The 24,800-nt window shown below is 37.8% G+C and overlaps 2 protein-coding genes across 3 annotated transcripts; both read left to right on the top strand.

The window, feature by feature from the left end:
- Positions 1–1,950: 1,950 nt before the first annotated feature.
- On the top strand, positions 1,951–9,926 carry slc13a5b (solute carrier family 13 member 5b; the record flags this gene model as incomplete). Its single annotated transcript, XM_079247050.1, has 12 exons — positions 1,951–2,049; positions 2,821–2,949; positions 3,044–3,180; positions 3,413–3,633; positions 4,150–4,330; positions 4,414–4,536; positions 4,657–4,869; positions 4,957–5,063; positions 5,155–5,276; positions 5,525–5,686; positions 6,778–6,915; positions 9,801–9,926. The coding sequence occupies 12 exons, from the start codon at positions 1,951–1,953 to the stop codon at positions 9,924–9,926; spliced, it is 1,758 nt and encodes a 585-aa protein (XP_079103176.1).
- A 6,273-nt stretch (positions 9,927–16,199) lies between these two features.
- Positions 16,200–24,716, top strand: slc47a3 (solute carrier family 47 member 3). Of its 2 annotated transcripts, none has more exons than XM_079246202.1 (17): positions 16,200–16,340; positions 16,662–16,695; positions 16,779–16,847; positions 16,962–17,110; positions 17,197–17,239; positions 18,725–18,769; positions 18,892–18,989; positions 19,085–19,182; positions 20,511–20,624; positions 20,699–20,766; positions 20,900–21,008; positions 22,197–22,272; positions 22,627–22,696; positions 22,792–22,924; positions 23,056–23,150; positions 23,239–23,281; positions 24,335–24,716. In XM_079246202.1, exons 3-17 carry the CDS (start codon positions 16,839–16,841, stop codon positions 24,520–24,522), a joined length of 1,338 nt encoding a protein of 445 aa, XP_079102328.1. In that variant the 5' UTR covers positions 16,200–16,340; positions 16,662–16,695; positions 16,779–16,838; the 3' UTR covers positions 24,523–24,716. The 2 variants fall into 2 exon arrangements, with proteins under 2 accessions (XP_079102328.1, XP_079102329.1); XM_079246203.1 differs by having other exon boundaries at positions 16,245–16,340; positions 16,594–16,695.
- The last annotated feature ends 84 nt before the right edge of the window (positions 24,717–24,800 follow it).

The following is a 24,800-nucleotide window of genomic DNA, read 5'->3' on the forward strand; positions in this document are numbered from 1 at the left end:
TCCATCTTGGGAAATGAGAGAAATAAACTGTTTTGCAGAAATGTTTTGCATCATTTTGGTCTACATTATTCCTTCTGTGAGCAAGGTCTTATCTTATGTCACTTGTTTTGTCAGAAAATTTGTTCAGTGAACAAGCTTCTTTCCTTACAATGGTTTTTTGCCCTCATCTTTTATAAATGTATTTTCCAAGTCTTGCAGAAATAAAATGATATTTGTAAAACTATTTGATGAAACTTAGTTATTATGGCCACTAGTCCTCCTGCGGTTGTTCATCTCATCCTGGTGAATACAGCAAATTGATCTGTGCGTTACAGCAGACAACAAACTTTCTCCTGAAAAGATGGCTTATATTGTTACATCTGTTTCATTTATTCTCCTTTTGTTCATGCCTATGTATTTTAACCTTTTCATGAAATGAATTACTTTTTTGTTACCCATTTATTATCTATTATTATTATTATCATTATTATTAATAGTAATGTGAAAGATACAGGCCATGTATAGTTAAAGATAATCCAAATGGCAAATGGAAACAAAACATGATTATAATTTACGAAGCTACATTTGAGGAAGCCAGACTTTAAAAAGACAACATGGTTGCAAAATGTAAAAGTTAATAATAATAATACCATTTATTCATCTTTTGTTGTTTTCTTACAATAAAGTGGCAATTATTATCTGACCAACATGTCGAACTGAACTCCAATTTACCAAACCTGGACAGAAAAATAAAGGGAAAAACAACAACAAATAATGTAATTGTAACAATGCCAGGTTGCAACATCTTTAAAATTTACACTGTCCATGAACAATGTAGACAAATATTTGTGGTCACAGAGAAGCTGGATCATCCCAGCTGCCACCAGGCCTGATGCAGGGTATATGCTCCACAGGTAACCATCCCATATCAATGCCAACACAGAGACAGATCCCAGACCATGCAAGCTCACAATCATCAATTAACCTAAAGTGTACGTTGTTGGAGAAGGTCAAAATTCCCGGAGAGAACCAAGAACATGCTAATTCCAATCAGAAAAACTCCTGCCCAGATCCAGGAACCATCTTGCTCTGAAGCGATGGTGAAACATGGCATTCTGTGCAGCCCCCGAGATGCAATTTGAAGACATAAATGAAGGAATAACAGTTATTTTAGAAAAACATTTTATGAACTTCCTGTGAACTCATTACATCAGTATTTTACTGGTTACTCCTTCCATTATTTATCATTCTCCAACTAAAATTAAACCAGTTCTGACTCAGATCAACATTATTTGCTGCACCACAATGATTCAAATCTATTAATAAAACAACATGTTTGCTCATGGAGAACATGGATGGATGGTCCACTATTACTGTTTTGTTTTGAGGTTTTTTTTTTGTTTTTTTTTTACTCAGCTGGTGCAGATTCAAATCCCACCAAAGGACACCTTTATCTGTCATCCAGCAGTCTGCCCATAATTCCACAAAGAAATATTGAAAGCTTCCATTGTTTTCAGACATCAATTTCTTTTTTATTTGTAAAGGTCACAAAAATGTAGGTACAAACTATAATATATTTTGTCTACATGTAGTGGGTTAGATGGAGATGGTGTGTGAAAACAAAAGCTTGTAATAGCTGTAACTCTCCATCTTGAACAGATCCCCAAGTTCCAAACTTTTGATTGAATTTGCAGCAGACCAGTCCGCTAACAGGGACCAGTTTTCAGGAGGACAGAAGAGGAAATAATGCCCATTAACTGGGAAAACTTCTATCCACTCTTTTGATCGGTTCCCTTGTGTACTGTGCACCCATCTCAGGCTCCTTTTTTCACTCCTCATTATGATTCAACCTCCCTCTAATTCGCTACAGGACTCTCCTCCTCCTCCTCCTATGGCCTCCTCCTCCTCTTTTCTGCGTCTAAAAGTCGCGATCCATGGTGCTGAGGCTCCTGTCCTTCGCTTTTCTTCAGGATGGGATTTCTCCGACATCTGCGCTCTGTGAAAAATGGACTAATCCTCTTCTTGACTCCATGTCTTCTTCTTCCACTGCCTCTGGTGATCGGGACCTCGGTACGTCCCGGTATTAATCTGAGTAACATGATCAAACTTTGGCACAAAGTTGAGAAAAACAGAGTTGTTACACTATGGAGCATAAACTTTTTTTTTTATTTTTATTTTTTAATAAATTATTTATTGCGTATGTTCTCTACAATTTACTTCAGCGAAATGTAATCAGGTGAGGGACTTTTACAGCTAAGAGTTTTCTTTTGCACCTGTTTGCACCTGTTTGAGAGCTGTTCAGTGTTGCTGGGGGTCGCTGCACACTTCAGGCTGGTTGTACTGGTTGAACATGAATTGTTCCCGGCGTGAGCACACAAAGTCAGATGCTTCTGTCCACATTGGTATCTACTTTGGCTGCAGGTATGTGACATAGACTGCAATGCAAAAAAGCAGAAATGAACTCAAAATAGGCGAACATACCATGAGCAGAAGCATCTTTTTAACAGACTATTCTCGCCACACACACGTTTAATTATCTTTTTTTTTTTTTTCTTTTTTATATTTTATACATATTTGCTTTTACTTGCATGATGTTTAAAAAAAGTCTTAGAATGCAACTTTAAAAGAAAGAGTAAGTTGTGGACAAATGTACAAGCAGATGACCAGGTAGGCTACATTATAACTTATCTTTCCCCTTTAAACTAACAGAACACCTCTAAAAGGTCAAATGAACCATTCAGGTGTCAGTGTTTTGTGAATTTGCTTATATAAAGAAGTTCTCTTAGATCGGATTATTTTACAAAAAAGAAAAATGGATCTGTTGGTTTTTTTTCCTTACAGGAGGCAGAATGTGCCTATGTGATAATCCTGATGGCGGTGTACTGGTGCACAGAGGTGCTACCACTGGCTGTGACTTCGCTTCTCCCAGCTCTCCTTTTTCCTTTGTTTGGCATAATGGAATCCAAAGATGTGAGTGAATTACCACAGTGTTTGAACATTATCTCACTGAGGACATTTTTTGTTTGACTTAACTTTTTTTCTTTCCATCTCCCTCCTGTCTCAGGTGTGTATGCAGTACATGAAGGACACAAACCTGTTGTTTGTGGGAGGACTGATGGTGGCCGTGGGTGTGGAGCACTGGAATCTGCACAAACGCATTGCTTTGAGGGTGCTGCTTTTAGTTGGTGTGCGTCCAGCACTGTGAGTGGCTCGGTTACACACCTCCCCAGACATTTATCTTTAAGACCAGTATCTTCTAAGCATATCTAATCAGCTGTGAAATCGAAAGTCGCACTATCCTGTAGATAAGGGCGCTATGTTCAAGGTTCTCGTTGCATCATAAAAGTGTGTTTGTCTGTCTTTTTCACTGTTATAAAAACGCTTGCTCTTGCAACCTGAGGCCAATAACACTTTGTTGTAATGTTCCTGACAGTTTGATGCTGGGTTTCATGGGTGTTACTGCGTTCTTGTCCATGTGGATCAGTAACACGGCTACCACAGCCATGATGGTGCCCATCGTTCAAGCGGTGCTGGAGCAGCTCAACAACAGCGAGGTAGAAGTACCTCAGATCCTCAGCTCAGAAGAGCAGGTGCAGGCATCAGAAAGTGACAACAAATCTCAAACACACACAGAAAAAAAGAACGAGGGAGAAGGTGAGCCCATGTCCACTACAAGTATCATGCTCCAAACCAAGAAAAAAATGCTTTTAAACCAGAGATGTCCAATATTATCAGCATACCAATGTTGTTTTGTGATAGAGACATTAAAAGGCTATTTTAGAAATGATGGGTATCGGTTTTTACTTTTTTAATGACATAACTTTTACACAACATACACTATTATATATCATAATATCCAATATGTGTATGTGTATATATCATAAGGTCTCCAGCTAACTCTCCTCTAACTCAAAATAACAAAATGTAAAAGACATAATGTATAGTTTTCCAGTTATTTTTGTTTGTTTGGCACAACTCGCTCCAAAAATATTGGTATCATTTGATATCGGTGTCGGAAATTAAGAGTTGGAGAAAATCAGATATTGGTAAAAAAAAAAAAAAAAAAGCCAACATTGGCCATCCCTATTTAAAAAATGATTGTATCATGGATTTTTCTATTTTTTTTTTATGGCGGTGATTACTCTTTCATGTCTTTCTCTCTGTTTAAAGGCCCAATGGTGGTGACTTTCTTGGATGCCTCAGCAGAGGTTGTCGGGCATAAGGAAGCAGAAGAAAGACGAAGAATGTGTAAGGGGATGACCCTATGTGTTTGTTATGCAGCCAGTATCGGAGGCACTGCCACACTGACAGGAACTGGTCCAAATCTGGTGCTAAAGGGCCAGATGAACCAGTAAGTGTCCTCATTTCAATCAACAAAAGGTTAACAAGATGTAGACCATTGTCTTTTTTTAATGCACTCCTTCCAATTTTTAGACTGTTTCCTGAAAATGGGGACGTGATTAACTTTGCCTCCTGGTTCGGCTTTGCCTTCCCAAACATGATCATCATGCTCACACTGGCCTGGCTTTGGCTGCAGTTTGTCTTCATGGGATTTGAGTGAGTCTGATGATGACTAAAGCCTAATTCTAGTGGCAGAGACTTGAGTCAGCATCAAAAAAGTAATTACCACATCAGCAATGTGACATAAAGATTTTGATTCGCCTGTGATCTCTCCAGCTTTAAGAAAACGTGGGGCTGCGGAGCTGTGAAGACAGAGAAGGAGATTGCTGCCTATGATGTGATCCTTCAGCAGCATCGCCTGCTGGGGCCAATGTCTTTTGGAGAGATCAGTGTCCTGAGTCTCTTCACTTTGCTGGTGCTCATGTGGTTCACAAGAGATCCAGGTTTTGTTGAAGGATGGGCAACAAATATCTTCAACTCCAAAGCAGAGTGTGTACTCACATTTATCTGTTTTTTTTCTGCACAGACTACATGAACTTTCTTTATTCAAATTTCCTTTGTATTCTCACCTCTCAGGTATGTAACAGATGCCACAGTGGCCATCTTCGTGGCCATTCTTCTCTTTGTTTTGCCTTCTGAACCACCACGTTTCTGCTCATGGAGGACAAGGAGCTTTGACACAGGTGAGCCATCACTCAGGAGAAGCAGACTTCATGTTTCATGTTGAGAGGACATTGCATTGTCTTGATATAATTCTATTTATTGGATCTGTAGCACCTCATCAGTCTTCAGGCTCAACATCACCCCTCCTCACCTGGAAGGTTGCTCAGAAGAAGTTACCATGGGGCATTGTGCTTCTTCTTGGAGGAGGCTTTGCTCTGGCTAAGGGAAGTGAAGTAAGTGGCAAAGAAAAGTTATGTTATGCTATGCTATGCTATGCTATGCTATGCTATGCTATCCTATGCTATGTTATGTTATGTTATGTTATGTTATGTTATGTTATGTTATGTTATGCTATGCTATGCTATGCTATGCTATATTATGTTATGTTATGCTATGCTATGCTATGCTATGCTATGCTATGTTATGTTATGTTATGTTATGTTATGTTATGTTATGTTATGTTGTGTTATGTTATGTTTAGGAATCAGGACTCTCAAAGTGGATGGGTGATCAGATGACTCCCCTGCAAAATATCCCTCCCTGGGCAATTGCTATCATCTTATGCCTGCTGATTGCAACCTTTACAGAATGTACCAGTAATGTGGCAACTGCGACTCTCTTCTTACCAGTCTTAGCCTCAATGGTAAGGACCCTTGCACAGAAGGTTTCATGTGTGTCGTGGGAAATAAAGTAGAAGACTTTATTATCTAAGACTAAGAGGAGACAAACAATCCTGCATGGTGGTGTTGGTTCACTAAGGTGAAGTACTCCCTGGAGAAACGTCATCTTAACTGATTTCCTCAATCGGAGTCCAGCATTGAGAATACTCCCAGTGAGAGCTGGCCTATTTTCCCAAGCTTGGCTACCCATCTAGTTGGTCATTCAGGCTGAATATGTTTGGTACCCCACTCTGGGCCCCTCCTCCCATTAATAAACTGCCAAATACACCAATTCAGCCCACTGCCCTGTGCCACTGAAGAATGGCATTACTTGTGCAACTAGCTGAGCACTAGACAGAATGCTAAAGATGGGTTTTGGGAGCCAAGCAGGGATTTTCATATTGATATGTGTTAAAAGGGAAGCTGAGTAGATACACATAAGTGAGCAAACTTTTATGATAATAAGGAAATACGGTCAAGAGTGAGGATGTTGTCATCTGATCAGATGTTTGAACTTCAAAGTGTGAACATGACAGTTTGAGGTGGTAAAAGCTTGTAGCATGTGTCTTTAAATCATCTTGTCCGGTAAGGCTTGCTTTAAACAAGTGACATCTCATGGAATAAAACACTGCCATCATGGGGACCAGATATCCCGCCTGCAGCCTAAAATACTCTTACTATAAAGTTTAACTTTTTTCAGTCTTTGTTTATTTTAAAACCAGAAATTATCGTGCCCATGTTTAAGCTCCTTAGACGCAGGATATGTAATTCAGAAGCAAATTCCACACAGTAATGTTCTCTGAATCGTAGCAGTCTGCATTTATCGCAACATATGTAGTGCTTTGCTATTTTAGATATCATGACTTGGCAACAGGCTAGCAGGCATTACATCTGAAATACACCCACCTAATGAGAGCTTTCACTTTGCACAGAATTGCACACATTTCAGTCTGAGTTATGAGTCAGTGTTTACAGCTGCAGAAAAACAGCCAGATGGAGGAGTTACGGGTTTTGTGATCAAGACTATGTTCATCCCTGGTTTAGACTGTTGAAACTTCCTGTGTCATTATTGCAGTCTCAGTCCATTGGAATCAATCCACTGTACGTCATGGTGCCTTGCACTCTGAGTGCCTCATTTGCCTTCATGCTGCCTGTTGCCACTCCTCCAAATGCCATAGTCTTCTCTTTTGGATACATCAAAGTTGCTGACATGGTGAGTATGGCAGCAGTATGTTGGTTATTCTGTAAATGACATGTTAAGTACATAAATGTTGTTTGACTTTCTCCACTGCTGTTATATAGTTAAGATTATAGACCTTGACTGAAATGTCACTTGTAGCTGTCATCTTAAACTGAAAAAGGGATTATATTTTTATGTTATTTTAGCTTTCATTCTGCTAATTAGATAAGAAAATTAGAAAAGCAATTGGACAACACAGACCTGGGCCAAGCAGCTCATTTCCACCCATATTATGATTTCCACTCTATGTTATAGTCCTTCATTCATTTTATATGGATACACTATTAGATTCCTAGTTACACTGATAATGAACCTACAGTGTTTTGGATTTATCATGGTGTTTGATGCATGTTTTTATCTTAATTTCTTCCCTTGCAGTAATGAAAATCTAAAAAATTCTCTATATTTTGCTGGGATCCAGATCAGTATTTCAAATCTTGTAAGACCTGTTGGGAACTTCTCCAGTATTTTTAGGCCAAGCAGCTTGAACATTTATTGCGTAGTTATATGCATATGGTCCTATCTCACAAGGATCAAACATCCATTTAAAAATGACTGGATGCACATGTGGAGCAGTCCCAAAATTTAATGGCATCCAAGTTAGACCAAAATTCATTCTCAGATAAACAACATAAATACAAAAACAAACAAAAAACCCCATCAAATCAATTCAGTAGTTTTTTCATAAAGTTTGCTTACAAAGTAACAGACAAACAAACACAAACACAAGCAAACACACAAACAGATATACAGTCACAAGAATATAACTTCCTTATTGGAGGAATGAAAGAAATTCTTATAAGGCTCAGTATGTAGCATACAGTGACATCTAGTGGCATAAATGCAGAATGCAACAAGCCAAACAAACCCAAATTTATAATCCACTACCAAGGAAAATGTGCTGGCTGTTATTAAGTTGTGCACATCATAAACTAGCAGTCCACCTTGCTCACTTTAGATATTCTATTCTATTCTATTCTATTCTATTCTATTCTATTCTATTCTATTCTACAGTCATTTAGCAGATTTGTAAATTCTGAGAGTGAGAACAACACAAGTAAGAAATGAAACAATAGAGGACATTAGAGATAAGTGCTAGTCAGACTACTGTGAGTCCAATTGAATGCAGTGTTGTGTTGCTGTATGCGGTGTAATTTTGAAGTTTTAAGTTTTGCAAAGAACTGCACTAAGTTCTCCAACATTTCTGACAATTACCAGAGTTAAACTAAGTGTAGAAATGCTCCTTGAAGAGCTGACTCTTTAACTTGCTCTTAAAAGTAGATAAGGACTCTTATCTGAAAGTAGATAAGACACATTTTAATTGAAGCTCGTGTTTTTGCTTCATTCATCAGGATTTTATAGTTTTCTTTACAGTGAAAAGGTTTGGCTCTTACAAAGAGTCTAAACCAATCAGATTAATCAATGCCAGTCAGGGTTAGTTAACAGCAAACACAAGTAGTAATGACACGATAAATAAAACAGCAGGTCTCTATGGATAAAGCTTGCCTTTACCCATAAAACACACCATGAATCTACAGGCTTACAAACCTCTTCATACATTCATCTGTTTGACTGTACAATGCTCGTCTAAAACACCAAATAGTTTGACATTCTGGGGCACTGAAACTATGACAACATATCTGAAACCAAGGATCTTTGATGGATATGTATGAGAATCAACAACTTGGCCCAACTTTCTTAGGCATCTCAACTCTCATCTAAACTAGAGAAAAGGTTAGACAATGTCTTGCACCTTTCCACGGAGCTCCGCAGAGGACACAGAGATTTTTTTTTTCTTTTTCTTTAGCTTGCAATACATTTTGCATAATGGCAATATGTTTTTGCTTTACATAGTAGTAAGATGTTCATCAGCTTTTGGTCATGGCAGATCTGCCAGGTGAGGTAAACTGTAGCAAAAGTTATCAGATAAGAGACAGAAAAACACAAAAGATTAATCAGAAGAGAAATCAGGTTAAGACCACCACACAGGGATGAGAAAGCTTTTATGGTCTCATAAAGAGAGACCATCGGGTGAGGAAACCAACCTGAACTGATGAACTTGGAAAATCCACCATGTTTGCATAAATGAAAAAAAACTGATTTTGATTGGTTCAAATTTTTTAAGTGATAGTGACATAAAATAATTTATTCAGTCACCTTTGTAGGTCTTTTCTTTTTTGCTCATAAAATTTTAAATGATTTTTAAAAAGTGACTTTGGTTTTTGGATTAATGCGGATGCAACATTTACCAGCAAATCTCACAAAGCACTATACCCCCATACACACTCCAGCATCCTTTACAAGGTTTAGGATTACACAACATGAACAAAAACAGCATTGTTCAACTTAAATCTGAGGTTCAACTCATGGCTGGACTCCCCCTACCAAACATATTGTTAGAGATCTGTGGCCTCTCCTTTTTCAAATGTCTAAGGTTACTGCAAACCACAAATGTAACTCCTTAGTTTTCATGGTTGACTTCTTTTTTCCTCTTGTATCATTATTAAAAACATTGATGATCACAATGTTTGTTTGAGATGAATCAATGTGGTCTTATAAGATTACATTTATTGCATTAATGTATCGTGATAATTTTTTTTTTTGGTGAGAGAATTTTCTAGTATATTAGATCTTTTTAAGACAAAACCTTAGTGTCAAAACAGCAACTTTTGCATGTCTTAGAGGACATCTTGCATACTGTTGATGAAACCAGTGTTTTCTTTCTTTTAATATTTGTACTTATTTACTGATAAAGTCTAACATCTGATAATACAGAATTCATGACTGAAATGTTTTGATGCATATAGATCCTTGTTTATGCCATCAGGGAAATAAGCATCTGTCTTCTGCTTCCCCAGGCTAAAACAGGGTTAGTCATGAACATCATCAGCATCCTGTGTATTACACTGGCCATTAACAGCTGGGGCAGGGCCATGTTTCACCTGAACACTTTCCCAGCCTGGGCCAACGCCACAGGGGTGTGAGTCTGGTTCTGCAGTTGGAGAAGACCCATGCACACCCTGCCCTCCCTATCAACAAAAAAACCAACACCTCTGGTCAGAGTGACGGCATGGAACCAAATGTTGAACTTCATGTGTTTGATTGCTGCCTGAAGGCTTTATTTGAAACTTTAGACTTGGTACTGAGAAAATAATAATTACTGCAAATATGATTTAGTGAAAAGGGCGGGTAAACAACTGTTTTCCTTTTATATACTGCAATGAAGTTGCACAGTGCATAATACTTCTTACACCCAAAATGTACAACAGAAGCCATATACTGTCTGTATTTGTATTACTCAGTACAGAAACACGAAGAATCTGAGGTAGCTAGTAGCAATATAGGGATGTAACTAAAATTCTGGGTTACTTGTAATTATGGATATATATTTTTCATGGAGGGTCCTTTTTTTGTCTGGGAGCTGTACGTACTGGTTGTGTTTTTCATCAAGATTTACCACTAAGGGCAGTTTACAATATACGACTTATAGGTTTGCCCCATTGTTACCAAATGTAACATTAAAATTCTACTTATATGTGAATACATTATAAATATCACTGTGATAATGACATTTCTTCTGCATAATCAGCACCTTTACTACTGATACAACTTTATGCCAAATTATCATGAAAAATTATTTTTTTTCCCACTAAAAAGGTGTCAATTAAGTTTCCCCTTCTAACTTTTAGAGATAAAGGGGCTTTTTTTTCTTTAGGTATGTAAAGCTGAACTACAAGTCATGTCCTTCTGCCCTGACATCAGATTAAATTAAAGCTGCCATTTCAACAACACATATTGTGCTAAAAACACACTTTTTCATTTCCAGTTTTCACAGTTTTCGCTGATACTGTGTTTTACTATTAACATGCATTCTGCATGAACTCCAATCAAGTTGTATTTTATAATCTTTGTATTTGTGATGTACAGTTTCTTTTGTAATGGGGCTGCACGGTGGCGCAGTGGTTAGCACTGTGGCCTCACAGCAAGAAGGTTGCTGGTTCAATCCTTGGCTGGTTTGGTCAGTGGCCTTTCTGTGTGGAGTTTGCATGTTCTCCCCATGTATGCATGGGTTCTCTCCGGGTACTCTGGCTTCCTCCCACCATCCAAAGACATGCATGATAGGTTAATTGGTCACTCTAAATTGCCCCTAGGAGTGAGTGTGAGCGTTCATTGTTCATCTCTCTGTGTGTGTGGCCCTGCAATGGACTGGCGAGCTGTCCAGGGTGTACCCTGCCTGTCGCCCAAAGCCAGCTGGGATAGGCTCCAGCTTCCCCACGACCCTGAATTGGAATAAGCAGTTTGGAAAATGAATGAATGAATGAGTTTCTTTTGTATTATGTGAAAAAAATCATAATAAACAAAAATGATTTAATAGTTTCCATAATTCTTTCACAGTGAACATGTTCAGTGGTTTTGGATAAGAAGCATACTGAATTTATTTGGATACTCTGTATACAAATCACACAGCAAGTTGGTCTGATTGTGCACAGTGTTACGACTTTAATAATCCATTCAAATAAAAATTAATTTTTCAGTTCTTTTTTTAAAAAAAATATTTAAATATACATCCTCTGATTATACTGTTTTTTATTTCCCCCAGTAGACTTGCACAACGCTTTAAATAATGAAGAATCTCAAATAAAGCACTTGCAATAAAAAGTCCGTCCGTTCACAACATCATCATCCTCATCCACTGCCTCCCAAAACAAAATCTCACTTTCGTCACATTTTATCAGCTCTTTCTCATTATCACATGACTAATATCTGTGTCTTAAAGTGTTTGTGTCTTTGCATCTTACTAACTTACCGCTTGTCTTGTGCATAAATCTTACATAATGCTCTAAACACAGTGTGGGGAAACCACAGCTGTCCTGGGCTGAAAGGCCACACCTAATGCAAGAGCTTTGTCATTGTCCTCATGCAAGACACAGCGTGAGCAAAGGGTCAAGGAAGGGATATGGACCAGCATTGTTTTGCGTCATGCACATTATAGGCTCAAAGAGGACATTTCACACGTCTGCATTTAATGACAGCAGAGAACTTTATTACAACCTGCTTATGTCCAAATCATCATCTGCTGCATGGTGGGATTTATGCTTTGACAGCAGATCATCTACAAGGCTGAACATATAAGGCAGGGACCTGCACTAATCCGTACTGGAGGTAGACTGACTGGTAGACTTGCTAGCAGAGTGAGAAGAAAGAAATGAAAAGATTACTTCTAAGTTCTGACCCCATTTCTGTTAGACAATTAAAACGTTAGATGGTTGTTGGTTAATGAGCGGTTGGGTGCATAGAGCATTTCAGATGACTATGATCTTGGATCCCAGTGGGGAAGAGAGCTTATGTAATTACAGTGCCTCTCTCTCACTTTCTGCCTCTGTGTCACCCGTTCATTATCCAATTGAAACACATCCTCATGTATCACAGCCTCCATTATTGGCTATATATACATGTAAGGCTTCAGAAATTGCACTTGCTGGCTGCTTGCTTTTTGCTGAGTTTTTCATTCATGTGACTTTACGCGAACGGCCTCTGGTGAACCCAAAATACAGTATTGTTAACTATTTATGAACAAGGTCCTCTGGCTGCAGAGTAAGCAAGTAGCAAGCTTAATAAATGACTTCCATACAAGTACAAAGGGATGAAGGAGTCATAAGTACCTTTCAGGTGTCCAAAATGTCAAAAGCACCTTTTCTGTTTCGTCCACCTGTTGAATTTGAGAGTATTTTATCAATGGCAAGGCTCTTTTAAAACTACATTGGCCTTCCACCTTTTCTGTATCACTTACACATGAGCACAATATGCTGCTTGTCTGATACAATCGATCCTCCCTGTAGAAATGGCCACTTGTGTGTAGACTTGGTCTCAGGTAGAAATTGGAGTATTCAATTAAGCAGTGGACATGAGTCAGACCAAAAGCTAAAAGATCCAGAGGAGGACAGATGGCCTTTCTTTGCACTCATCGAGCCAAAGTACCTTCAATGCCAGCGGATGGCACTTTTATAATCATTTTGCCTGGTGGGATAGTAAGTAAAGTGTTAAACTTTTTTATTACTCTAAAGCCGCAATCACTTTTGTATGACTACAAACTGATAAATATGTACTGACATAACCCAAAAGATAACTGAAGATAATAAACTATGTGGCTTCCTTGAAACTGTGTTGTTTTTCTTTAATACTTTAATGAACTTTTTTCTGTTTAAATAATTGATTTTTGTTTAAGTATTCTTTAAAATGAAACTGTATTTAATATGCTTTCAGACAATGGAAGAGCGATCAGAAATAACAGATTTTTAAAAAAAAAATCTTTTTGAATTAAACCATCAGGTTGACTGATGAAATTCTCATGATTCAGTATGATCACTGAAAAATGGCAGCACAGGAAGAACAGTTACTTACGATCAATCTTTTTATTTTCAAGCAGCTTCAAATATTTTTCCCCCGTAAAAAAAGACTGCAGCATTTCTCATGACATGTTAAATTCACACAAGTAAAAAAAATCCCTGTTTAATCACAATCTTTAGTTTTACACTGTTGTAAACAGTAGCTCCATCTAAACCAAGCACAACAGTAAAAGCAGCATTAATACATACAATAAAGCTACAGATTGTAATACAATCAGTTTTCTGCATTGGACGCCTAAATAACATTTTTCTGTTTGGTGTTTGTGCCAGCTGAAAGGTGTCCTTTTGCCCCATTCAAAAAATTTTCTCTATATAACAAGAATATGAAAAATCATCGCAATCTTTAAGTTCGTGTAACAGTCAGCTAGCCTTTGTGGGGATGTAATCAAGTCCCCCTCACCCCATCCCCAGGCTTTTCAACAATGTACATGCGATGTACAAGAAAAATACTATTTCTGTAGAAAATTCCTGCAGAAGATCAGAATACAACATATTGCATGTTTCCTGAATAAAATATGTTGGGCAGAAAAACCTACCTTTTCTGTAACATTTTGCAACTATTTTTTTTCTATTCTTGGGAAATAAGAAGGCATGTTTTGTTTCACAGTCCAATCATGTGCTCTTCATTAATGCAATATGTTTTTTTTTGCATAAGGCATATTTGGTGTTTAGCCAAAGTAATACACACCAAACTTGCCATATGTTTACTTTTCTATGACATACCAATGAAATTGGGGAAAAAAATAGAATTTGCTGTCTAAAAACACTGATATTAGCTCACTTAGAGTCTTTTGACAGCTACATATACATGTGTTAATTGTTTTTATTCACTTAGTAATTACTGGTGATCACTGTACTAGTGGATACAATGAACTTTACTCATGGCAGAAAATAAACCCATAAACCTTGACTTCAGGAATGTTTTTTTTTCTTTTTTTTGGTCACTGCAGCATGTCTCACATGCGTGCTCCAACATGGGCAGGAGGATAAGTGATTGAACCGTACAACCACATTGCTTGTGTTCTCTGCCTCACTTGCAAAATGGGCATTTTTAGGTCTAATAAGAGGTTAGGACTGCAAACCTACTGTTGCTGAATCTCTCCATAGACTGGTTTGTTGAAACTGCAAAGTCAACCAAGCCCAAGATTTAGTTTTGCAGTTCATTGCCTGTCTCATTTTCTCTTGCATGTAAAAAAAAAAAGGCACACATTTTGGTAACCAAAGACAAAGCAAGCCGAGATCTTTAGACAGGTGATGCTTTTCTCTCAGACTTACAGTTAACATCACCTAAAACTGAAATTATATGTTGACTATTGAGCTTTATAAATCATTTCAGCGATACACTGTTACTGCAGCGGGGAAGTGTACTTTATTTGTATAGCGCCACTTCACAACAAAGTTGTCACAGGGCACTTTACATACACGAATCAACATACACATCATTTCAAGCCAATTACATGTCCTATAATAGAAACCAACTGATTGCATCAAGTCATAACTTTGATCCAATTCCCATCCTGAGCAGCAATGGAAAGGAAAAAACTCCCCTTTAACAGGAAGAAAACCTCTGGCAGAACCCGGCTCAGGGAGGGCAGCCATCTCTGCCTTGACTGGTTGGGGTGGAGAGGACAGGAAAGACAGAACAACATATACAACTGCACTGTCATAAATATATATATATAACTATTTTGGTTAATAAGACTGAAAACTCACTGCAAATATTTTTCTATGATACAAAAGCATTTTCAGTTAATTTCCTTTTATTTACACACTGCAGAGTGTCACGAGATTTTATTTCCAAAACAATCCTTATGTTTGGGCAATGTAGGAACAAAGCACAATTAAAAAAAAAAAGAGCAATGACTTTTTTCTTATTGATCTTGACAACCTCTTTCCTCTAATCAGATAAATCAATTACCCATTTTCCTCATGTAGGCAGTAGATATTGGGCCTAATTTAAATAAAAAAAATAAATAAAAAATTATAAATACAACTTTCGGTTGTCAAATTAGCAAGAAATATAGGAAATACTCTTTTTTAAAGAACAGTTACATGAAATTGTCAGAATATAATACATCCACCGTTATTGTAATGTCATAATATTTTTTTAAAAAGTGTTGTAAACCATGTTCATTACATGGAACAGGGTCATTCATTCATTCATTATCCAGACTGCTTAGTCCGATTAAGGGTCGCGGGGAAGCTGGAGCCTATCCCAGCAGTCTGTGGGCGACAGGCAGGGAACACCCTGGACATCTCGCCAGTCCATCGCAGGGAGAACAGGGTCAGTAAACAGTGAAACAGCTCCCTCTGGTGGTCCTAATCAGTCATAACAGACGAGACTGATGGTCCCTGAATGCGATCAGATTCCCGTCTGAAATTCAAGGCTAGACAACTTTATTTGTATCCCGCATATCATGTGAGACAGGAAGCAATGTGGTGTACAGGTGGTGTACAGGAAGCAATAAAAATACATTAAAAACATTAAAAAATAATCATAATAAAAGAAGAAAACTCTAAAACAAAGTAGATAAAAACTCATTAAACACATTCATGTGGAACAAAACAAAATTAGACTTAGATTTTATCGGGTCCTGATCATACGTGTTATGAATTGATGCTATAACGAAATTGTTCAGATTGAAGTGGCATCAAGAGAAAAAAAAAAAGAAAAGAAAGAAAATCAGAAAGAAATAGAGAGATATGGAGCAGTGAAAGTCCCTGATGAGTCACCAGACGCAAAGTCAGCTGGCCCACATGGAAGGACAACCCACTAAACTACGTCCGCTGCCTAGGCGGAACTACGTCGGCTGCTTGTGTCCACACACACCGCTTCTTGTTGAGACACAGAAAGGAGCCATGGATAACGGCGTGCGGGGCGCACAGCCTTCCTCATGGAGAGACTGCTGCCTGGTGAAGCGGATCCGCATGCTGGTCCCAGTTGGGTTCAAGAGCGAAATTATACAGTTGTCAAAATTGTCCGGACCAGTGGTAAGCGTCTTTCATTAAAAACATAATAATAATTTTTTTTTTTTTTTTTTTTTTTTTTTTTTTTTTTTTTTAAACCTGTCCAGTCTGTAGATGATTCGCCTTCTTACCAGTAACCTAAATAAAACAAAATTACAGCTTGGTGTTGAATGAAAATGGGTAACATATCAAATTGTAATCACATATTGCCAAAGAATGAAGGCTTTTATTGTGTCTCAGCTACTTTTTTTTCAGTCAGTCTGAATTTCTTCCCCAGATTATTGCCCAGATTATGAGTTTTGCTATTAGTTTTGTCAGCACTGTTTTCTGTGGTCATGTGGGCAGGACGGAGCTGGCTGCAGTAGCTTTGGCCATAGCAGTAAGTACAGTGATGCTGTCAGTAGATTGTCCAGTTCAACACCAGAGTTTCAGCTCACTCATGTTTCTTTGTTGTATTTTCAGGTAATTAATGTTACAGGTATTTCTATTGGCACCGGCTTGGCGTCAGCGTGTGATACCCTGATGTCTCAGGTATGAATGTTCATCCATCAGCACGAGTTTGACATTTAGATTCAGACATTAGACATTTTTATTAATATTAAAAAGGACTGTAATGGACATGGAAATATTCGTTCCAATTTTCAGACATATGGGAGTCGTAACCTGCTGAAAGTTGGGGTCATTCTGCAGCGGGCGATCCTCATTTTGCTCCTGGCTTGTTTCCCTTGCTGGGCGATCCTCATCAACACAGAGCTCATTCTGTTGGCTGTCAGACAAGAGCCAGAAGTAGCCAGGTCAGCTGTCCACTAATCAACCTTCATCTTAGTTTTTGTGTATTGAATATAGCTCTCATTCATCCTGATGGAAAATCTCTTTGTAGGATGTCTCAGTTGTATGTGAAGATCTTTATGCCAGCTCTTCCTGTGAGTATGTCTGCCTTTTACTGCAACTCTCATCACTCATAAATCTGTGAGATCATTTAGATTGAAGTCAGGGGTACACGCAATGAATACTTTGTAATTGTTTGCATCATTGTCACTACCTCAATGAATGTTCGACAACTATAATGGCACAAGATGTGGTTTATATTGCTTTGGTTGCAGCTTACATTACTTTTTCCCTTTTCTTTTTTTTTAGCATAAATGTGATGAAATGTTCAAATATAAAAATGAGTTTCTCCTATCAAAGCCATTCCTATATGTGTGTGAATAATTTGAACATAAAAACTGAAGCAGGTTAAAAGCTGGTTTTATGGAGGGCATCATGGACTTGCATCTTTTTGCGTTACAATTCAGAAAATGTTGTCAACAAAATACAAAAGACTAAATTTCAACATATTTTTAGAACTAAACCAAAACACAAGACATTTACGAGATATAAGCAAAACGTAGACCTCAAAAATGACAATTTTACAGTAAGTTTAATTTAATTAACCCAAGTAGGAAAACTCTCCAATTAAACTCAAAATACCTGCTTACATAGAAAAACCCTCTGTTTCCACAGGCATCAACACTAAACAATGTTTAATGTGACCTGTTGTGAGTCTTCATTTCCAACTCCAGTTCTGACCCAGTTTACAAACCATGACTGAAGACTGAGACCAGGGGTGAAGAGTAATTGAACTTCACTTTAGTGGATGTTAATGAGTCATCCAATGTGTTTCCACTCACTGGAGAATAAATAAAGATATGATATAATTAAATATAATGTAATCACGCAAGTTTGCCTTTGCGATGAATCTAAAAGAAAATGATACAGCTATATTTTATGGAAGATTTACATGATATAATGAGGATTGTATTTTATTTTATAAACATTTTATAGAATACACTAAAATAGATCATAAATCATGACAAATTCTACATAATATCACTAATGAAAAAAAGGATCATTGCATAAGTCTGTAGAGGTAATATACTGTATTTAAAAAAATGTTGCATTTTTTAAAAATAATTCATGCATGGAAGGGTTAAAAAGAAAACGTGGATGTAGCAATCAGTTGTGTCAGGAGGGAAGATGTGATTGTGGAAGTGTAATTACTGTAGTATCATATGGCCTGTGTGCAACTATCTGTTTTCTGTCCTTCCGTCTGTGTGTGTGTGTGTGTGCCTAGCTGTGTTTTTAAATTTTTTATTTGGTATTGGAAATAGAATCTGGATCTCAGTTAGATACACTAATTTTATAAAGCTCTTTTTACTGTTCTGCATCCACCCTAAACTCTCTGCAATGTCTTTGTGGAGTTCAAACATTCTGCACACGTTCACAAAGAGTCCTCGCTCACACAAATTCTGTAAAAACAAGCTGATAATCCATTCTATTCCTTGTGCAACATGTGCAAGATGTTATTGCAGCATCTGTCCTTCATACTGAGTAAAAAAATCAGTCTTTTATTTGTTGTTGTGTTACAGGCCTCATTCATGTATTCCCTACAGTCAAGATATCTGCAAAACCAAGTAGGTCTGTCTTTTTCCCCTCGTTGGGCCAAATATTTAACTTTTTATGATTAAATTGTAAAATAACTCAACATTTATTTATATACACCTACTAAGAACAACATGTGTTACTTTTCTCTTAGGGCATCATATGGCCACAGGTCATTACAGGCTTTGTGGTTAATATTCTTAACGCTCTCATCAACTACATCTTTCTCTTTGCATTACATATGGGAGTAGCGTGAGTATGTTTTATTGTGTTGGACATGATCTTTTCAGTACTTTGCTGAGGTTAGAATCATAGTAATTAATACAACGCAATGGAAAACTCTACAGAGGTTCTGCTCTCGCCAATACCATCTCCCAGTTCTCCCTGGCTGCAGTTCTCTATTCTTATATCATGTGGAAAGGTCTTCACAAAGCCACGTGGGGAGGTGAGTCATTTGCATAAGATAAATATGATCCTTAAAGGAGACCTAGTGTGTTTCTTTTCTTCACAAGTTAACCCAATTTCCTGCCATTTTAATTAATTATATAGGCTGAAACAGGAGCACTGTACCATTTTTACCCATTAATTTCCAATTTACCCATTTTAAGATGTGGATTAACCAGATTGCTGGCCCTCTCTTCTTCAGGGTCTGCCACTTTTTGAGTGTACTTGTTCGTAATCATTTACAAAGCACATTTAAAAAGATACATACCACCGAAATATATGTATAAAAAAAAACTTTTTTCATATCTGTTCTTTTATTCAACCACAAGTTCCTTCACATCAGATGTCAGAGTCAGAGTGATAAAGAAAACTCAGCAGTAAATGGATCAAGCTGTGGTTTTGAAAGCAAGAACTTATCTAAACTCTTACTCTGCAATAAGTAATGACTCATGGAAGAAAGCACCATCTCAGTCTGGCAGCTATACGTCTCCAAAAACATAAATAAAAGAATAAATCTTTAGATGAGTGGAAACAAAGCATATAGACTGCCATTTTATCTTTTTTCAAAATAGAAAGAAATTCACTCTAAAATAGCCTTCTTTTGAACTGGCAACTGAAATCTACATATATTTCATTATTTATTGTTTTGTGTATCTTGTTTGATTTACCAAGAATGTGTTAATATGTTTAAGAAGGGCATCATCAAGACTCTTTTAAAACTAGTCAACATCTACAAACAACAACAGAAGTGAGTCACGCTCCGCATCAGAGGTAAAACAGAGCGAGAGTGTTGCATACAGGTGGAGTGTATGTTGTCTTGATTTAAATATGTGGCCCCATTAATTGCTTCACCAAAGTCAACATGAAGTACAAACACTCATTACTGGGAAAAGACTTGCTATTATCGCCATATTTCCTGAGGAGAGTGCAGGATTGATAACTCACATACAGGCAAACAATGAGAGTTGTAAAGTAACTTTAATGACTTGTCGAAATAAATTCACTGATGTACAACCAAGCTACTGAGTCCAAAGGTCAAAACTTGAAAGCAGGGTGTGATATAGGCAGTAGGTTAGAACAGATCCAGAGGACTTGGCCTGAAAGAAGCAACAAAACATTCGTTGGTTAAAGGCACCAATTTAAAACTGGAAAATGACTCCAAAAGTGTTACAAAACACTCATTATCAGACTTGTGGTCTGTTTGGACTAGCAGACTTTGAAACATTCATTCATTCATTTAATTTCACATAAAATCACATCTAATCTGCTTCTGTTTGAATACTCTCTGCATTTGGTTTGTGTGTAACCACCTTTCATTACCTTCTGTAGGTTGGTCTACAGAGTGTCTCCGTGACTGGGGCTCATACATCCAGTTGGCTATCCCTGGCATGGTCATGATGTGTATCGAATGGTGGACGTATGAGGTTGGAGGCTTTTTGGCAGGTAATGTCATAGGTTGTGAAGTATCTGTAGTACATCTGGTCTTTGATGTAATGTCTGTTTGGTTTTTTTTAAAGGTTTAATAAGTGAAGTTGAACTTGCAACACAGTCCATTGTGTACGAGTTGTCCAACATTGCCTACATGGTGAGCGCTTTCATGTGAAAAAGCAGCAAATTCTGGATTTAAAAGAAAATCTCAGCGTGTAGGATGAGCTATGTGTCGATACAGTCGGTGCATAGTACCATTTGTTTATTTGTTTGTTTATTTATCATTACAGTTCCCCATGGGTTTCAGCGTGGCTGGCAACGTGAGGGTTGGAAATGCTTTGGGAGCCGGAGAGACGGAGCAGGCCAAGTTGTCTGCAAAACTCACTATGTTCTGTGCAGGTTAGATATTCCATATATCACCGTGCAAAGCTTGAAAGTTGGTATTTGACATGACTGTCTGTACCCATCAACAAATGCAAATGCCTTAACCTTCTCAGACAAAATTCTTTTTTTTTTTTTTTTTTTTTTTTAATTGTCTCCTAGAATAACTCTCCAGTTTTCCTGAAATACTTTTCCAAATCCTTTCCTTGTTCTAATTTCTGTCAACATGATCACACACTGCTTCAGTGTTGTTGAGGTCTGGGCTCTGACGAGTATTTATCTCCCCATCAGGCCTGTTGCCACTTGATTTTCAGCCCAGCACTTGTTCCATTTGGTATAACCAGACACAATTTTTCCCAAGGTTTCACCGAACAGATGATTGATTTGCAGAAGTGCTAGAAGCCTTTTTTCATCTCCTATGTAGGTTATTTACTTATTTATTGAGGAAACTGCTGTCAGATACTGTTCAGTTGCTGTAGAGTTTTAAGCCCACCAGGTCTTTTGTCCTCCAGTTTCCTCATTTTTTTAAGGACAGGCTGCACACCATGCAACATGTCCTCATGTGTCAAGCATTCAGCTAATAGGTCATTGAGAATACGTTGCTGCAAAAGTAATATTTCGTGTGTGTCAAACTGCTATATACTGTGCAATAAAATAAAAGACATACTGTTAGTATCTTTGCTAAGATGCCCACTTTGTGTTGATGTAACCCTGGTTCTTCTCTAGTTACTTGCTTTTTTATGTTTAATCTCAGGTCAGTATTTAGTGGCTTAAGAATATTAAAATAAAACTTTCCTCTGAAAACAGTCAGGTACAAGGACTGGGGTGAAACTCAGTGGAAAAGAAAGCAATGTCCAGAGATAAACTAAGATCCTAAGAAAGCTCTGAGAACTACTGCGTCAGTCTGAAGAAAATCTGGCCTCTTAGAAGTAAAATGTGAAGAAATGTGCAGGGGTTTATCGCTTTTGCCCTGTCTAATTGATGACCAAAAATGCAGCATATATGATAGCTGAAGACTGTCATAACATTTTGACATGGCCATGAGCAAAGAAAACAAATACTCGCTTCTCCTTCTTATCGTCTCAAGAGCTAGCCTTTAGCAAGGAATTCATGGGACAGTGATTATTCTGTGTGACATTATCAGACATACTATTACAGAAACAAATAGATGATTAGAAATGTTGGGTTTTTTTTTTCTTCCCACAGGGTCAGTGTCTGTCTGCTTGGCAGTTTTGATTGGGAGCCTGAAAGATTATGTCTCTTATGTTTTTACAAATGATGAGTAAGTACATGCCAACCTGAAGTGTTGTTAACTGTGTAAGAAAGACTTTAAAGGGTGTGTTTAAACAGAATGGGTCTGGGTGTTGGAAAGATAACTCAGCCTCTCGGATGACCTTTCACCATTACATCAGTCTGCCTACACAGAGATTTGAGACAGTTGGCGTTTCTTTTACATGTCACCTCGGTGTAAAGGTTCACGTCAGCTGACTCACCTATTGCACATTGCGTAAGAATAAGACAGCAGTGATAAGTTTTCATAGGCAGAAGAAAGTTGACATGAAATAAATGCCTTGTTATCATATTTTTTATATCTTAAACTGTGAAAATGTATCATTTAGGTCTCACTTTTTTCCAGACAAATAAGACAAAGGGTTTCAGATGTCATATCTTTTTATGCACCATTCATCCTCCTAGATGCGATTTCTGTAAGTGTTACCATTTGACCGACTGTCTTATGACCATAAACGGTGCTTTTTTTTTTTTTTTAAACAAGCCATTTTTATTCTCTGTGTCTGACTAGGCTGCATCTGGAGGCATTATAAGAGGAACAGGTAAGCAGAAAGTTGGGGCTATTTGCTACTTTTTGGGATACTATGGCATCGGTTTCCCTATTGGAGTGCCGCTGATGTTTGCCGCTAAATTAGGAATCATAGGTAAGATTTACAGCTTCCATGAAGATAATTGTGACCACATTGGAAACTTACACATACAGTTTTGACTCTGCTGTTATTTTCTAGCTTTGAACCACTTCTGATCAAAATAAATAACGTCTTGCACTCCTCAGGTCTGTGGATCGGCTTGGTTACCTGTGTTTCCCTGCAGTGCTCATTTCTGATTTTCTATCTGGCCAGAATGAACTGGAGGACGGTTACAGACGAGGTGAGTATACAGAGGTAAACATTCCTGTTTTAAATGATCCAACGTGCCATTGTTATACATGAAGACTCATACATTGTTTTGCTTCCAGGCTCAGATTAGAGCGGGGGTACGAGAAAGCTGTACTAACACAAGTAAGAAAGACTTTTCAGAAAACCTTTTTCTGTTGTTATTTCTGCTGTGTAACTGAGGCAATGGTGAGCTCAAGGGAAACGACTGTTACTGAAAGGAATATAGAAACGAAAGGTCAGATTAAATGGACTTGAACTGAAATCATATCATCCCGTCTTGTTTATGTGCATGTGAGATACGAGTCTGCTCAAAATGTGCTTGATCCAAAGATCCTATATATTGATAATGATTGTCAGACATCTTGTTTCTCGTCTTGTACTTCCGTAAACATGCGTAACCATGGGACACAATCAAATGCTTGATAAACAAAGTCTGGCAGACTGGAGTCAACACACTGCCTCCTATATGTTTTCTGTTTCAGGTCATAAGACTGTTTTTTCTTGTGTAACTACTGAATAAGTCAAACCATTTGCTCCCTGTGACTCCTGAACGATCTGTTGCCTTTAACCGCATTCTGTGGACTGTCTAAAACTAATGACAAATAATGTATCCATGGTAAATAAAACTGATAAAATATCATTTAGATGAATTCCTTACTGTAAAAAACAAAAACAAACTTGGTTTATTGTATTCTAAGGATTCACGTATGATCACTGTGTTACATCACCTGTGCTGGGATGAATACAGGACGGATCAGTTATTCATTTATCATTCTGCAGCAAAAACGACTTCAACTCATCTACTGAGAGTTTTAATAAGAATTTGGTAGAAGTTACCTTCAGGTTGTTAAGATTTAGCTGTATGTATCGTCACTCCTGAACTAGCGTTGAGACAAACATTAACATCTAGCAAGCTTTAGTGTTTGATGTAAACAGAGATTAGTTACAGTAAGCATCACAGAGGAGTCGCCCAACAGAAAAAAGGCATTGTGTGTCTTGTTGATTTCTGATTGGTCCAGCATTTCGAGTTAGAACAATGTCAGACTTTAAAATATTGTCCCTTTTTTAATTTTCAATAACAAGGACAGAATAACACTAAGCTCATAAAACTGTCAATAAACCATAAAAATCCAAAAGAAACATGTGAGGTCCCTAACATGTCATTTTTATGTCCAGGTCCCCAACCAGAAGATGCAGAGAACTTTAGCCTGGGTGGTGTTGACGAGGTACCGGCAGTAAAAACCGAAGACCAGATTCCCTACAGGACTCTGGTTCTCCGCCGAGGCCTGGTTTTGGCTCTCATGCTGTTTATCTTGGCTGTTGGAATAATTACAAACCTGTTGATCACTGATCTGGCTACTTGACTCTTTGCAAAGTTTTTTGCACTCCGTGGAGCAATTCACACCAGGAATTGGCCAAGCAATTAGCCACCGGTGCTAAACATAATGCCGGTGATGGCACCGCAGGCCAAAGCGGGACAGTGTGGCGGCGCAAGTATAGAAAAGCTAAAAGCAAAGATAATTTAAAGAGGAAAAATATGTATGACTGTTATTCAATCTCAGAGACTAAAATATTCCTTCTGTAGGAAATTCACAGCTACATACTGTCAAAAAGATCCAAATCAAATAAAGAAGCTGTGATT

The sequence above is a fragment of the Telmatherina bonti genome (genome assembly GCF_933228915.1).
Source record: "Telmatherina bonti genome assembly, chromosome: 9".
Lineage (NCBI taxonomy): Eukaryota > Metazoa > Chordata > Actinopteri > Atheriniformes > Telmatherinidae > Telmatherina > Telmatherina bonti.